Source organism: Lactuca virosa, chromosome 9 (assembly GCF_052849685.1).
Source record: "Lactuca virosa cultivar CGN04683 chromosome 9, Lactuca_virosa_CGN04683_v6, whole genome shotgun sequence".
Taxonomy (NCBI): domain Eukaryota; kingdom Viridiplantae; phylum Streptophyta; class Magnoliopsida; order Asterales; family Asteraceae; genus Lactuca; species Lactuca virosa.
Window position 1 is genome coordinate 186,928,093 of NC_136434.1, and position 17,674 is coordinate 186,945,766.

Consider the following 17,674-nt stretch of genomic DNA (forward strand, 5'->3'; position numbering starts at 1 on the left):
TTCATCAAGGGGAGAATGAGACTTTTCATGATTTTTGGGAGCGATCCAACAACTTGTGTACAAGTTGTCCTCAACACAATATACTCGAACAATTACTTCTTCAAAGAATTTATGAGGGTATGAATGAAAAAAATCGAAGGATGATTGATGCTTCAAGTGGTGGTGACATCTCAAAGGGGTAAACTTCCATCTCAAACTGAGAAGAATCCCAATGTGAGTGCAATAACCTTGAGAAGTGGGAAAATACTTGTAGAAAGCAACCCTAAAATAGTTTCAAGAGAAGATGAAGATGAAGTTATTATTGTTGAACCTTCGAAAGTTGTAGTTCCTCCAAATGAACCGGTTGTGCCAAACCTTGATCAACCCGAATATTCCAACAAGACCATCAAGCCATTGGTCATACCACCACCTTTTCCCTCCCGGTTGGCTCCCTCTAAGATAAAAGAGGAAGAGAAGGAGTTTCTTAAGACTTTCCGCAAGGTCCAAATCAACATTCCACTAAAGGATGCCATAAAGCAAAATCCATGCTATGCCAAATTTCTTAAGGATTTGTGCACCAATAAGAGGAAATTAAAGGCGAATGAAAAGATTCAAGTCAATGCAAATGTGTATGCGGTCATCCAAAAGAAGTTACCACCCAAATACAAGGACCCGATAATGTTTTCTATCCCTTGCACTATTGGTGATTTGCATGTTGAAGGTGCCATGCTAGATCTTGGAGCCTCAATCAATGCCATGCTATACTCGGTTTTCAATCTCTTAATGTTGGACCTTTGGAAGAAACCGTAGTAATCATTCAATTAGCGGACAAGCCAAGTGTATTTCCAAGAGGCGTGTTGGAGGATGTACTAGTGCAAGTCAATCAACTAGTATTTCCCGCAGACTTCTATGTCATTGACCTTGAAGAGAAGACTCCTTCCAAGTCATCTATGATCCTTATTGGAATACCCTTCATGAATACCGGTCACACAATTAATGATGTCTATAATGGAAGATCACCATGGAGTTTGATGAAGAGACGATTCACTTTAACATCTTTGAAGGAATGAGGTACCCTAGCAACATTTCTCCCTTGTATCGGGTTGATGTGATTGAGCCAATCACCCAAGAACTATTCGAGTTATCTAATGGGGATATTCTGAAGATGGTACTCAGCATGAGTCTTGATTGTGAGAGTTTGAAGAAAACATTGGATATGTATACATTGGACTCCAAAGTTGAAGAGATTGTGAAGACTTTAGAAGTTAACAACTCAATAAAGAAGGATGTCTCTCAAGTTGCCTTATATCATTCTCTAAACAAGATGCCCCCTTCCATAATTTACCCACCCACACTTGAATTAAAAGTCTTACCTAGCCATTTGAAGTATGCTTATCTAGGTAAATACGAAACTCTCCCGGTGATCATCTCCTTTCAATTGAAAGATTTCGAAGAAGATCAATTGGTTGAAGTTTTGAAAGATCATAAAGAGGCCATGGGGTGGACAATAGAGGACATCAAGGGGATAAGTCCTAATGTATGCACTCACAATATCCTCATGGAGGATGATTGTAAGCCTAGGAGGGAAGCTCAAAGACGATTAAATCCTCCTATGATGGAAGTTGTCAAGAAAGAGATAATTAAGCTCCTTGATGCGGATATGATTTACCCTATTTCCGATTCCAAATGGGTTAGTCCGGTTCAAGTGGTTCCTAAGAAAACGGGCATCACGGTTATTGAGAATAACGAAGGAGTCATGGTACCCACTCGAGTTCAAAATGGAAGGAGGGTGTGTATTGATTATCGAAAGTTGAATTCAAGCACACGAAAATACCATTTCCCTCTTCCTTTCATCGACCAAATGCTCAAAAGATTGGCGGTCAAATCGCATTATTGTTGCCTCGATGGATACGCGGGTTTTCACCAAATACTTGTTGCCCCCGAAGATCCAGACAAGACGACTTTTACATGCCCTTTCGGCATGCTTTCCTAAAAGCAGATGCCATTTGGATTATGCAATGACCCCGCCACATTCCAACAATGCATCGTGAGCATCTTCTCCGAGTATGTTGATAATATAATTGAAGTGTTCATGGATGACTTCACAGTGTATGGCAATTCGTTTGATAAATGCTTGGATAACCTTAAGAAGATTTTGAAAAGGTGCATTGAGAAGAAGTTGGTGTTAAACTTTGAGAAGTGCCACTTCATGGTCAGTCAAGGCATCATCTTGGGACACATCGTCTCCAAAAAGGGAATTGAAGTTGATAAAACCAAAATTGATGTCATACAAACCCTTCCTTAACCAACATGTGTTAAATAAGTGAGATGTTTCTTGGGCCATGCGGGATTCTATAGGAGATTTATCAAAGATTTCTCAAAGATCACGAGACTGATGTGCCTCCTTCTCCAAAAAGATGTTGACTTTGACTTCAATGTAGCATGTCAAGAGGCCTTTGACAAACTTAAAGACTTGCTCACCTCCGCTCCAATAATCCAACCTCCAAATTGGGATCTTCCTTTTGAAATTATGTGTGATGCAAGCAATTTTGCCATTGGAACGGTTTTAGGTCTAAAGGAGGGAAAAGCATCACATGTTATCTACTATACCTCCAAAACCTTGGATAATGCTCAATCCAATTATTCCACCACCGAGAAGGAACTTCTAGCCATTGTCTTCGCCTTGGAGAAATTCCGGCAATACCTTCTCGGGACAAAAGTGACTGTAAACTCCGACCATGCGGCCTTGAAGTATCTAATGACCAAGAAAGATGCCAAGCCACGGTTAATTTGGTGGATTCTTCTTTTACAGGAGTTTGATATTGAGATAAAGGACAAAAGTGGTGACGAAAACCTAGTTGCGGATCTTTTAAGTCGGTTGAATATTGGTGGTTCTTCTTCTTCCATTCTTGATGAATTTCCGTATGAACACTTCTACATTTCAAATACCATTCCATAGTATGCGGATCTTGTAAATTACTTGGTTATTAAAGAAATTACACATTCATTTACCAAGTACCAAAAGGCCAAGTTGAAGAGTGATTCCAAATACTACGTGTGGGATGACCCTTATCTTTGGAAACATTATCCGGATCAACTAATATGGCAGTGTGTTCATCAAAATGAAGTCGAATCAATCTTAAAGTTTTACCATGAGTATGCATGCGGAGGACATTTTGGTCAAAACAAAACCATGCGAAAGGTGCTAGAATGTGGACTCTATTGGCCAACAATGTCAAGAGATACCTATCTATTTTGCAAGAGTTGTGATAAATATCAAAGAATGGGAACCGTATCTATGAAGAACAAAATGATTCAAAGCCCTATCCTCATTTGTAAGATCTTTGATGTACGGGGAATCGATTTCATGGGCCCATTCCCCGTCTCTTTTGGTTATACTTGTATACTCTTTGCGGTTGACTACGTCTCAAAAAGGGTGGAAGCAAAGGCTACAAGGCATGATGATTCTAAAACTGTAATTGACTTCTTGAAGTCAAATATTTTTGCAAGATATAGAGTACCGAGAGCCTTCGTGAGTGATAGGGGCACCCATTTTTGCAACAAAATGTAGGAAGCCATGATGAAGCGATATGGTGTCACACACCGGATATCAACCACTTACCATCCACAAACAAATGGCCAAGCCGAAGTGTCAAATAGAGAAGTCAAACAAATTCTTGAAAAGACGGTCAACACCACACAAAAATATTGGAGCTTGAAGTTAGAAGATGCATTGTGGGTGTATCAGACCGCCTACAAAACTCCAATTGGCATGTCTCCATTCCGCCTCGTCTATGGAAAGTCTTGTCATTTAGTGGTGGAATTGGAACACAATGCATATTGGGCGGTTAAAAGGTGTAATTTCATTATTGAAGAAACCAGGAAGCACCGAAAGATGCAACTTCAAGAAATCGAATAGTTGAGGAACGAGTCTTACGAAAATGCAAGCATCTACAAAAACAAGACAAAAGTGTTTCACGACAAGCACATCACTCGAAAGCATTTTATTCCGGGCCAAAAAGTTTTTCTTTATCATTCGCGGTTAAAGCTATTTTCGGGAAAATTACGATCTCGATGGCACGAACCTTTTATTGTTATAAAAGTGTTTGATCATGGTGCGGTTGAAATTAGGAGTTTGGAAATGAATCAAATATTCAAAGTGAATGGGCACCGTTTGAAACCATTTTATGAAGGCTTTGACATGGGAGAATTCGACAACGTAACATTGGAAACTCCGATTTACGAAGGTTGACGGAAGCGAGGCTATGTCTTGGCAAAGACTTTAAATAAATGCATTGTAAATAAATAATCTCCGCTTGAAGTTTTGATGTTTCTAGGCTTGAAGTTTGTCAGAAATAAGCATCTTGAGGCTTAGCAATGATCTTGGTAAAGTATGGAAGAAACCGGAGCTTATGGAGCGAAAAATTGCAAAAAATGTCAAAATCTGCAACTTGCGCGGGTACCCGCGCAAACGTTGCGCGACCCAGCCCTACCCGCGCAAAATCCGAGCTCAAATTACCCCCACACAAGTTTTAATTTAATGTATGCGCGCGGCTGCTCCCCCACCCGAGCAGGTTCTGCGCGACCTGATACCCACCCTCGCAACCTCTTGTGCGGCCTCCCTCCCACCTGCGCAAAGTTTGCGAGGGTACCCGCGTAACTATGCCACTTCATAAAAAAATTCCGAGCCATTTCATATGCATCCTTTGTGCGACCAAGCTTTCATCCATGTGTGTTTAGGCGGCCCAGAACTCCACCCACACATCATTGTACCACCCATGTGTTTCTTCCGTACCGTCCTCGCGGGCCTCATCCACCTTCATCCCGGTACGATCCTTTCTTACTCTCATCCTAAGCATTGAGGACAATGATTAATTTTAAGCGTGGGGTAAGGTATTCTTCATCTTTTATTTTTTGATTGCATTTATGTTGTATATAGTTGCATTTAGAGTAAGTCATTTAGGTCATTCATAAAAATTACATAAAAAATTCAAAAATATTGCATATTTTGTTTCCTTCTTTTCTAATTTTCATACTTTTTAGATGCATTCTAGTTTAAGTTCATGCATTTTTGTTCTCTCTTGTCTTCTCATCCCTACAGGTACCATAGTGTCGAGTCATAAGTATTGAATCATTGATTGGTCCCGGGTCTTGATATGCAATTCTTTGTATTGGACAAATGGGACACGATTTGAGCCTCACAGACAACTTTGAGACCGCTTGTGTGGGGGTCAGATGCAGGTAGCTTGATTGGGTCTAGGTGCGGAGGTATGTGGTTGGTCAAATCGATGTGTGCGAGCAAAGATTAGCCCGGTAAGGTATTTTGAAGACATTGAAGACTCGCATCTTGGTTTTGGGGGGAATACCCCTTAGTAATCCTGAATCTCGTCCGAGCCTTGCTTATTTAGATTCTCACCACCTTTTTAAGATAGGTCATCTTTTTTCTAGGGGTCAAGAGTAGATAGTTAGATAGATTTGTTTATCACACCTTGCATTGAGGTGCTCGATGAACTTTGAAGTGGGTTCCCCAATTCACATCTTTTGGGACCAAGGTTTTTCGGTAACACACATTTTTGAGTCATTCCCCGCCCTTTTTATTAGATTTTGACACATTGTAAATGATCATTAGGTGTTCATGTTAGCCTCTATCTATTACTCCATTTTCACTATTGGAGTCCTATGTTACATGGTGAAATTCCTTAGACCTTCCAAGAAGAAAACACAAAAAAATGAAGAAATTGGAAAAGTGAAGACAAAAAGAAACAATGAAGAAGATTAAAGAAAAGAAACAAAAACAAAGAAGTAAACTGAAGAAAAAGAGCAACACAAAAAGAAGAACAAGAATCCAAGTTCAAGACTTCTCTTCAGAAAAAATAAATAAAAGGATCGAGCTACAAGGAGACTGAAAACCAAATCACAGAAGTTCAAGATTGAAGATTTAAGCTGTTAGGTTTAGATTTAGGATAAGTAGATTTTTCTTATTTTATTTTATTTTTGATCTTTGGTGAGAAAAGGCTATGACGATGAGAATGTAGATTGTAAAGGACAGTACAAGGGAGAAGCCTCTGAGACAGGATGTTTGCCCGGAGGCTACGCTGCAAAACCCTATTTCGTATTATACACTTAGCCTGACAAATGTAAGAATCATCGTGTGTGAAGAGGCGCCTTTCTTTCATGAATTATGATTTGCATTGGTGATTTAAAGTGCCCCCAATGGGCGCATCCTCTGTTTCCTTTGTCTTGCACACCGTGACTACATTCAGCCGTGATCTATTTGCCCTTCAAGTGGTTTGAGAATGTGGTTTATGGCTCTAAAGCGGGGAACATTTTGAAGATGCGTAGGGTCCATGAAAGACTGATTCTGACCATGTTGACTGATGTTGATCAAGTTCTATGGTATCTTTCTTTTTCCATTTTTAGTTTAGTTCATCCCGAGCTCATTTTAGTCTTGTTCTAACTTGAGGACAAGTTAGGTTTAAGCTTGGGGTGATTTGATAGCTTATTTTATTTCCTTATTTTTATTAGTTTATTTTAGTATTTTTAGCTCTTTTTATTCGTATTGCATTGTATATTCTTTATTTTCTTTATCATGGATCGTGTTGGGTACTTTCTATTTTGCATGAGATATTTTGCAGGGTTTTGGAGCTCGTTGCGGTTACGGTTTGACTGCAGTTGGGCTTTTTGGGCTTTTCGATGCATTATTGGGATTTACAGATCCATCAAAGGAGATTGGGCATAATAAGTTGAATATTTGGATGAAGTGGGCTTTTGAAGATGGGTCATGGATACTTATTTTGGGCTTGGACTATCCATATTTGAATCTTGAAGATGATTGGCCAAATTTGAATCATGTGAGGCATGGAGGGGACCAAGGGAATCTTGGGTAGTGGGGTGTGTAGTGGAGAAAAATGGGCCAATAGCATTCCAGCAATATTTGCGAGGGTGGAGTCTCAGTCGCGCAACACTTGGGATGGTACCCACGCAACTGCACACTTTTGGGCATTTTGGTCATTTTGTTTACCATTTACCTAGGGTGTTGGATCTTTCAGAAGATACACTTCGATTTTCCACCATTAGAGACCTGGAGAGGCGATTTTTGGAGCTTGATACTCATTTCTTCTCATCTTTCTAAGTAATTGGTAGTTTCTTGATGCAAATAAACTTTTGTGATTGCTATTTTGTTGCCATGAGTGGCTAGTTTCTCTATTTTGGTTAACTTTGGCTAAAACCCTTGGATATTTGTGGGTTTTTGAAGGATTCATGCTTAATTATCATTTATCTTATGTCTATGATTCTAGTTCATATTTCTTATGCTTGTTTAATACTTTGATCATGAGCTTGGTACTTGAATGAGCAATTGTTGGTTTATGTCTTTGGTTTAGCATTGAATCATTGAATTTACTTAGAACAAGGGCTTTAAAATGGTAGAAATCATCTCTAGCTTATGAATCATGACTCTTTTATGGATGTGTAAGCATTGACATCCTCTATGAATTGGGGATTCCTTCATTCTTTAGGCTAATCAACTTCTTGGGTTCAATTGCTTCAATTGGATCCTTTGTTTTTATTAAGAAGGTGTGTTGTGGGCTTCCTCAACCTCCATACTACCTACGAGGAATCTTGGCATATCATCCTTCATGATTGCTATAACCAATTTAGGATGAATGATGAGCTTCATATTGAATCCTAATGATAAACACACAAATGTTCATTGTGTTGAATTGCATTGGTTAACCAATTCTCTCCAATATTTGAGCATCTCAGCATCTTGCTTAATTGCAAGCTTTTTAGTTATTCAAGTCTTTTAGTTTTCAAGCAATCACAACACCCCCCCCCCCCTTTAGTTTAATTGTAGTTTGTTAGTTTATTTACACTAGTTCTATTGGATTGCATTGGAGATTGAATACAACCATTTCCCCGAGGATCAATACCCCTTTTTACCATTATATTACGTTTTATTTGCAAACAAAGGGTGTAATTTGCTTGGTGGACTTGACATTGCACCAGATTCGATCTGAGTAATGATAAGGAGCGATTTCGAGGGCGAAATCAAATTTAACCGCGGGAGAATTGTAACATCCTATTTCAAATCGTTTGTGATTTAGGGTTCGTGGGCTACAACTATGGGATGAGGATGTTTGGGGTTGTCATGAGTTGCTACAAGTGTAGGGCTTCTCGCCACCTTTCTGTGGATATAAGGTTCGTTGGAAACGGACTTATAACGAAGAAGTTAGGAAAGTTTAAAGTTTTGGCAAATTTAGTCCTTATTGAGAAATGGTTGGCAATTGAGTACGCGGGGCGTAAGTATGTGTATGCTTAGCATACTCATGTGCGTAGCAGAAACGCTGAGACCACCAAGTACGCTGGGCGTACCAGAGGGTACGCTGGGTGTACTAGGCAGAGAGTGTAAACCCTAATATTTTGAGGTGACCCTATTTAAGGAACATGATGGCCTCATTTTCAGCCACCATTTCCACCCTCCAACTCCTCTCAAAACCCTAATCTCTTTTCCATGGCTTGTGTGAGTGTGGTGGCTCATTTGAGTGTTTTTGGTGAAGCTCTTGGTGAAGAAGGAGTCTTGAAAGAGGATAGATTGTGCTTCTAGCTTGTGGATATGAGTTCTACCCTTTTTGGTGCATCTTCCAGAGGTATCAAGTTCGAAACTTGCTCATTGTTGTGCTAGTTCTTGTTTTTGGTCTATTTTAGGGTTTTATGTCCTAAGATTGGAAATTTGTGAGTTTGGTGAACCAGAGAAAATCCCCTATCCTTTCATGAGTATTTGGTGGTCTAGATTCACAAAAATGAGAACTTGGTCGTCTAGACCTCTCTATGCATGTGTTAAGATGGTTTAAGAGAGTCTTAATGGTTGTTTTTGGAAGTTGGGTCCCATTAAGACATGCAAACTGATAAAGTCGCCAACTTTACAGTTAGGAGCTTGTGATAAAGCTTCCCTAAGATTTGGATGCTTTGGGTTGAAGTGATTAAGACAAAAAGAGAATTTTTGGACCTGAGCTGTACGCCCCGCGTACTGGTCTAAGTTCCCTGATCAGGAGTCGCGTGTACGTTGAGCGTACCAGGGAGGTACGCCCTGTGTAGTCTTGTTGTGGGCTTGTTGTGTTTTGGTCTTCGCACCTTTGGGCCGTTTTGATTGGACTTTCTGTTTGGGCCTCTGGGCCATCTGAGATTATGGTTGGGCTAAGAGAAGCCTTGGGCTTAGGGTAAGGCCCATATGGGGGTTGGGCCCAATCTGGGAAATGGGCCATTAGTAGGCCTTTTGTGGATCTCTTGGTTGAGCCTTAGTGGGCCCATTGGGTTTGGGTCATTGTGAGCCTAGTTAGGTGGGGCCATACTTGGGGAAAATTGTTGGAGTGTAGCCTTGCATAGTTTTTGATTATAATGTTGGATTGTTTTGACCAGTCCAGGAGCCAGTGTATATCAGCAGCGGCGGTGTAGGATTTTTCCCGTAGCGGTTGAGGTGACTCTTCTCACTATACTTACCTGAGTGGTAATACTATGTGACCGGAGGGTTTTATATGAGTTATTGAGCGGAGGGTCTTATGTGCTTATTTTGAGTTATGTGATATATTATGCATTCTATCTTTGTGATTTATGTTGTATATTATTTTGTGCTTTATTAAGATAGGACTGGAGGGTCCAGCCCGAGCTGTGAGACCGGAGGGTCCTCACTGACATACAGGACTAGACGGTCCAAACCGAGCTGTGAGATACAGTACTGGAGGGTCCAACCTGAGCTGTGAAACCGGAGGGTCCTCACTAAGGTACAGGACCGGAGGGTCCAAACCGAGCTGTGAGACCGTAGGGTCCTCACTGAGATATAGGACTAGAGGGTCCAACCCGAGCTATGAGACCGGAGGGTCCCTATTGAGATATAGTCACGAGAGGCTTATTATTGTGTATGTGGTATTTTAGGGAACTCACTAAGCTTCGTGCTTACCGTGTTGAGTTAAATGTGTTTTAGGTACTTCTGGAGATTTCGGGAAGCCGAATGCATGATTGTACACATCTGTCGGCTTATGGAGATTTGAGGATTTTGGGATACTCTGATATTGTTTGATAATAACTTATAATTTATGTGATGACTTGGTTTTATTAGTAACATTTGAGAATTAAAAATGAAAATTTTGTCTTGAGTTTTGAGGCGTTACAGGATTATTGAGAAATCTAGACAATTAATTAGTCATAAATAATAATAAACTAAGACTTAGTGATAATTTAACCTAGGTCACATCAAAGGAAAAACTAAGTGCTGAAGCGAAGCGCTGCCCAACTTTCCATTCATCACTTTAACAAGTGAGTGCATAGTTACGTTTATCTGACACACACACACACACACACACTCACACACACACACACACACATATATATATATATATATATATATATATATATATATATATATATATATATATATATGTGTGTGTGTGTGTGTATATATATATATATATGAAGTATTTTAAGATAATTACATTGTATATGTGTCTATTATCTTTGTTCCTAATATATATGCTAGATGAACGATTTAAACATGGTTTATTTGATTCAGACTGCATATGCATTTTTATACCTATAAATATGTTGGGTAGAGATGGGTAGATAAAAGATGGTATAAATAATGAAAGATAAAAGATAATGAACACGGACTATTCTAGACAATTAAGTTGAACACTAGCAGGCTCGCAACATGTAGATGTTTTTGAACTAAGTGTTCACCAGGTGTACTCCATCCCCCATGGTTGCCTTATTGACATATATTGCTAAGGAATCCCCTATGCATTATTGTCGATTCCGTAGATAATCCTTAGGATAGGTCCCTTGAATTAGATGATTTAGGGACAGAAAGTGAGGATAACGTGAATGGGTAATTGGGTTGAATGATTTGATGAAAACCATATGTGCTCACCTGGCTCCCAAGCCTAACCCACTCAGTTTCTAGTATTACAAGTAGTGGGTCAAGAGCAGATGTATGATGATCAGATGAGAGATTTATGGATTATAGGCCAGTAGAATGATAGATGTTTGTAAGGCTTATATTATTTCTGTTTATGCTTATGTATTGTATTGACGATGACATCCCAAAGTTTTTAATATGAATATAATACATTTCTTTGGAAATTCTTTGATAAAATCATTATCATGTTTTTGGCAAAAAATTCTACAATATTATTCATTAAAAAGGATACTCTGATTTTAAATAAGTATAAACAAATTGGTCTTTTCTGGCCATGAAATTGGGGATGTAACAGAGTCCGTCCAAAGTTGTCGGGAAATGCCCCATTAACCATGTTGTGGCGTGCAGACTGCCACGTCGGGGAAACTGGGCTTTCTTAGCTTAATGGATTCAACTCTCAATCCATTAAGCCATCCACCATTCCTTTAAGAAGGCTTCCTAACGTCCAATATCATCTAAATATCAATGCTTTTTTGCCATGCATGTCCAATGCAAGTCTAGAGCACAAGTTAGGTCGAAAATGGAGAAATGACACCAAAATCTCATGCATGGAGCTCAAAACACCAATAAACTTCAGATCTGAAATTTATGTTCATCAAGGGATCTCAAAGACCCATAAAGTGGCTAACTTTATGAAATCCCACCCTTCCAACTAGTTATTCCTTGATGAAAAGGGACAAAAACCTAGATTTAGAGACATAGAACAATAAAGCCTAGATCTTGAAAACTTACAAAGGTCCATAATATAAGATAGAAGATGATGATGAGGCTTGGAAGCTAGATCTATACATGAAGTGTGCGTCCTTCTCTCTCAAAGCACCAAAAACACTAACAAAAGCTCAAGATCTTCAACAATGGTGGCTAGGGGTTCTATGAGGGTTAAAGGGAGGTGATGGAGGTTGAGGGTGTTAAAACCCTAGCCATCACATCCCTTAAATAAGGCTCAAACCTAGAAAATTTAGGGTTTTCCCATGCCCAAATGTCACGCCGCGACCACTATAGTGTCATGTCGAGACATATAATTAAGATACGCATCTCATGCGCCCATGCCACATTGTGGTGATACTTCCACCACGTCGAAACACAGAACTCATAAGTTAATTTAAATTTCATATCTCGAGGATCCATATGTTACACCTTGATTTCCTATGTCTGTGCTCCTCTGGTCATCTCTAAAATGGGGTAACAACGGTCTTCCTCAAACCCAAATATCTAATTGGAGCACTAGTCACCCTGTGACTAAAGGCATCGACCACCATATTGGCCTTACCTGGATCTCATAATCATAATCATTTACCACATCAAGCCACCACACTACCTCATATTCAGATTCTCTTAATCCATCAAGTATCTCAAAGTCTTGTGAATCTGTGTAGATGTTACACCAAACCCCATACAAATAATGAAACTATATCTTGAGGGCGAAGACTATTGCCCCCAACACCAAATCATGAGTCGGATAATTAGCATCATGAGGCTTTAACTTCCTCGAAGCAAATGCAATAAATCGTCCCCGCTACATGAGTACAGCTCCCGATCATGTGATTGAAGCATCACAAAAGACTACAAAATCCTTAACACCCTAGGGAAGGGTCAAAACTGGCGTCTCACATAATTTCAGCCTCAACGTCTCAATCGTTGCCTGCTGCTCATGCCCCCACTTAAAAGTCACACTCTTTTTCGTTAATCGGTTCAAAGGTACCATAATCTTCAAAAATCCTAAATAAACCTCCTATAATAATCAGCCAGCCCAAGGAAACCTCGAATCTTAGATGGATACCTCAAAACCTCCCACCGCATCATTGCCTCAATCTTATCGGGATCGACTAAGATATTGTTTTGGTTGACGAGGTGCCCCGAGAACTAGACCTCACTCAACCAAAACACACACTTAAAGAACTTGGCCTAAAACCTATCCCTCCTTAGAGTCTCAAGAACCTCTTACAAATGCACCTTATGCTGCTCCTTAGTCTTATAATATACCAAGATATCATCGATAAACAAGATCACTGACTGATCCAACATCGGCCTGCACATCCTATAACTCGTAATGACCATAAAGGTTATGCATGCCATCTTTTAAATATCGTCTTTGCTGACTCTCATCTGGTGGTAACTCGACCTCAAAGCAATCTTGGAAAACCAAGATGCACCCTAAAGTTGATCAAATAAATGATCTATCCTCAGAAGTGGATGACAGTTCTTCACTGTAAGCTTGTTCAACTCCTTGTAGTCAATACACATTTAGTACGAGTCATCCTTCTTTTTTACGAACAAGATAGGCACTCCGTAGGGTAAAATTCTCGGTCGGATAAACTCCTTGTCCAACAGCTCTTGAAGTTTTGTGTACAACTTTGCATCTCAAGAGGTGCAAGAGGATAAGGTGCCTTCATTACCGGAGCCACGCCTTGAACTAGATCAATCATGAACTTAATCTGCTTCTCAGGAGGCACTCCCAGTAAATCCATGGGAAACAGATTTGGAAAATCTCAAGCTACAGGAACATAAGCGATGATTATATTTGGCTTAACCCAAGTATCCATAATATAATCGAAAAATCTTGAACACACTTGTTGCAAGTATCTCCTAGCCCTCACAGCTGAACAGATGGTTGTTCCACCCCGTACGCTCTCACCATAAATAATAATTTCTCCCCCACTTGGAGTTCGAAGTCACACCAACTGACGCTCATAGTCGACCATAGTCCCAAACCGGCTCGACTAATCCATACCCACAATAACATGCCTCTCTCTCAGAGGAATTGGAACACAGCCAATTGGAAACTTAACTTCGAACATCTGCAAGACACAGCCCCGATAAACTCTCGACGCACTAACAATACGATCATTTATAATCTCCACCGCCAGAGGGTGATCCAATGCTTCCAGAGCGATAATAGAATTCTTGCAAAACGCAAGGGACACGAACGTTCTACTGCCTCCCGAATCAAACAAAACAAGAGTAGGTATAGCAATGACTAGTAACATACCTAATCGCAATCATAACAATAAGCATAACAACATTAAATAAAGCAATCAATACGGTAACAACATCTAATGTTGCTCTAGCCTCCTCTGTTGTCAATTAAAAAGTTCGACCCTTCACTACAGGAGCCTTAGTCTTGACCAGATAGACATCAATTTATGCATCAACGTCTTCTTACTCATCACCTTGTCCGTTTCATCAATGTGCTCATTTCACTTTTTTGCATTACTTATCTATTTTTAGCATATGCACATTTAGTTAAAAAAAATATAAAAAGTAACGTAATTCTTAAATAAAATAAGTTGTTTTGCAATAAAATAAATATTAATAAACATAATGCAAAATAGACTGATCAATACACTAAAAATGCGGGAGGATTATTGGTGATGTTGTTGTCACATGATGGTTTTGGTGAAACTAAATTTATACAAGTTCCAAATGAGACTTAGATTTTATTCTAATACAAGTTAAATGGTGCGATATGTACACTTATATAACATTAGTTTGTTCTGAATACGATGAATAGCACGGGTTATTATGATATCATTGATGGGTAGGGGATGAAGGGACATTGTCCCTTCGAAGAAATAGAGCCATTAAATGGATAATTTTGCACTTAAAGTGTAGTTCACAAGGAATACATTCAAAATAACATGTCAGCGTAGAATGGAGAAAATTGAATTCCAAAGAGTGGCAAAGCCATGAATTCATATCCCCTAGTCAAACATAGCCGAAATTTACAATATAATAAAATTTTCAATTAAATATGTAAATCCGTATTTGTTCCAACTTGTTTGAAGTTTAAAGTCGTAAAATCCTCAAGGCATAGTCTAATAAAACTTACAATTAAATTCGTCGAGTTTTTATTGTTGAAATTAATTGATGATATCATCATCATATTTTTGTAAAAACATTCTCCATGAAATTAACTAAATAATCCTTTAAAATTTAAGTGTTCATGCTACTAAGTAACTTATTTTTAATATAGGTCATTTAACAAGAAATTTAAGAGGCAAATCAAATCCTTACTTCATAATTATAATTCAACTTAAACAAAAGTAGATTAAAACATTTTGTAAAACCTTAAACAATTAATGCAAAAAAAGCACATTCTTGAATCACTAATATTGAGATTTAATTCAAATTTGAAAGCTTAGCGACTTCAATTCTCCAAATGTTAAACCTGACAATTTGTATCACAAGAAAAAATTAAAAAAGAAGCACAACATTCAGAAAAAATGAAAAAAGAAGCACAACATTCCAATTTTATCTTTAACGGCTCGCTTAGACTTTGGCAAATCCAAATTGAAGTGACCATATGGATCCTTCCGCCTTGATCCAACACCCATGTAAGCCAGTGCATTTGCTGCTTCAAGCCTTCCGGTTATAAGGTACAACCTTTAAATTTGAGTGTACAATATGGTGTAGCTTGTCTTGGATTTATGATTGTCAAAATAGTCACAGAACATCTATAGTTGACAATATGTTGAAACTTAGAGGGTTTAGATTGTAACTTATAGAAGATAGAAGGTGTCTTGTGTAAATAATGAAGTAGACAATTAGTCTTTGTTTTTCATTTTTCAGCTTTCTTATATAAAAGCACAACCTGTAATACCATTTCAATTAATGAAAAATAGGATTACAACATTTCTTTATGTTAGAATGGTGTTAGAATGGTATCAGAGTACGCAAGAATTCCGCAAATTCTGTTCTTCGCTAGCTCATTTCTTTTTGATTAATTCAAAAATTTTCTTTGATTTTCTTGCTTCGAATCATCATTGATTCTTTTCTTAATACTAATGGTGATGCTAATGCGAAAAAAAATGATTCTCATATGTTTCTCGTTTCTAATCCATTAACTGGAAACGAAAATTATATGCAATGGAAGTACTCGATCCAAATTGCTCTAGGAGAAAAGAGGAAAGCCGGATTTATTGATGGCACGATGAAGAAACCAGAATCTGAAGGAGCAGAGCTTGACGACTGGATCAGTAATGATTGTATGGTGCGTTCTTGGCTCTTAAATGCGATCTCTAAAGATATCGTTGGAGCTTTTGTTTTCTCGACAACTGCATGAGAACTTTGGCTTGATTTGGAAGAACATTTTGGTGAAAGCAATGAACCTCTGATTTACAAGCTTCAAAGGAAAATCGTGTCTATTACTCAAGGTGATTCATCTCTTACCAAGTATTACACAAAATTGAAGCAATTATGGGATCAATTGAATTGCATTGTTCAATTACCGTTCTGCACTTGTGGATCTGGTAAAGCTCTTGTTGATCTAACTTCCTCTACACGATTAATGCAATTTTTAATGGGGCTTAATGACAACTACGAGAGTTTGAGGAATCAAATTCTCGTTCTCGATCTGTTACCTTCTGTTCATAAGGCATATTCTATGGCTTTTTAAGTGTTGAAAAACAGAGAGAAGTTCAGATTAATTTTTCTGTTCCTACTGAGATGTCTGCAATGATGGTGAAGACACCAAATGCCAATTTTCATAACAAGAAGTCATTTCATTCAAAATCAAAGACTATTGATTCAAGCAACAAGTTTAATGGAGATCGATACTGTGATTTTTGCAAAATTAATGGTCATACAAAGGATGTTTGCTTTAAGTTGCATGGTTATCCTGATTGGTATAAAGATATGAAAGACAAGAAGAATGTTGCAAGTTACAATTCGGCTCATATAGCTAATTACCAAGAGAGTAACCCTCTTGATATGAATAACTCAGTACCAATTGGAGATGTGAACAATGATTCAATGAACTACTTGTTTCAACAGTTTAGTCAATTAATGAAGACAAACCAGCAAACTGAACCTCATTATGCAAATTTCTCTCATCTTGGAGATTTTGCAGGTATGAGTATTTTTTTTCATTACATTTATTGAAGAATAGTCAATTTGATACTTCTGTATGGATTCTTGATACGAGTGCTACTGCACATATGTGTGCTGACTTACTCACATAGAAAAGTCAAACAGTGTTCCCAAATATACCCATGTATATTTGCCAGATGGTTCAGTTAAGTTTGTCACACATACAGGACAAGTGAAGTTAAATCCAAATGTGGTCCTTTTGGATGTTTTACACATACCTGAATTTAAATGTAATTTGCTATCAGTTCAGACTCTTTCTGATTCTGCAAAAATAACATTTACATTTTTCCCAAAATACTGCATTTTACAGGACCTAGCAACTAAAAAGGTGATAGCAAAAGGGAAAGTTGTTGGGAAGCTCTACATACTGGATGATAGCAGCTTTGTTTCTGTAGTGTTTGATTCATATAATATTCCTAGAGATTTGAATGGAAATTCATGTAATAATGTCAGGAATTTGAATAAAGATTCTTTCTCTATTTGGCATATGTAACGACCAAATTTTCGAAAGAAATTTTTCATTTTTAATTATCCAAAAGTGTGTGCTTATCCTCCACAAAACCAGTTACAATTGTTTTCAAAACCATATCCATTACAACTTTATTTCCAAAATATCAAAGTGTCCCATAAATATCGGTGAGAGAGTGCACGCCGTGCCATCATGCCTTGCCCTTTCCCTTGGATTCAGGTGTACCTGAAACAAATCCACAAATTGTAAGCTATTGCTTAGTGAGTCCCCCAGATAATACTCCACACACAAACCACATAACACATATCAATTAGCTATAAAGCTACACATATCACATAAGCCATGCATACAAGATATAAGGAAGCCATGGAAACCCTCCAGGGTCTTAC

General features: G+C 38.4%; 3 protein-coding genes across 3 annotated transcripts; all 3 read left to right on the top strand.

The window, feature by feature from the left end:
- The first annotated feature begins 3,262 nt into the window (after nucleotides 1-3,262).
- Nucleotides 3,263-3,898, top strand: LOC145140107 (uncharacterized). The gene is made up of 2 exons (XM_079073705.1): nucleotides 3,263-3,454; nucleotides 3,551-3,898. The coding sequence occupies exons 1-2, from the start codon at nucleotides 3,263-3,265 to the stop codon at nucleotides 3,896-3,898; spliced, it is 540 nt and encodes a 179-aa protein (XP_078929831.1).
- An 11,651-nt stretch (nucleotides 3,899-15,549) lies between these two features.
- On the top strand, nucleotides 15,550-17,302 carry LOC145138692 (uncharacterized). The gene is made up of 2 exons (XM_079072733.1): nucleotides 15,550-16,796; nucleotides 17,127-17,302. The coding sequence occupies exons 1-2, from the start codon at nucleotides 16,394-16,396 to the stop codon at nucleotides 17,138-17,140; spliced, it is 417 nt and encodes a 138-aa protein (XP_078928859.1). The 5' UTR covers nucleotides 15,550-16,393; the 3' UTR covers nucleotides 17,141-17,302.
- Nucleotides 15,768-16,343, top strand: LOC145140108 (uncharacterized). Its single transcript, XM_079073706.1, has 2 exons — nucleotides 15,768-15,924; nucleotides 16,033-16,343. Exons 1-2 carry the CDS (start codon nucleotides 15,768-15,770, stop codon nucleotides 16,341-16,343), a joined length of 468 nt encoding a protein of 155 aa, XP_078929832.1.
- Nucleotides 17,303-17,674: the final 372 nt, after the last annotated feature.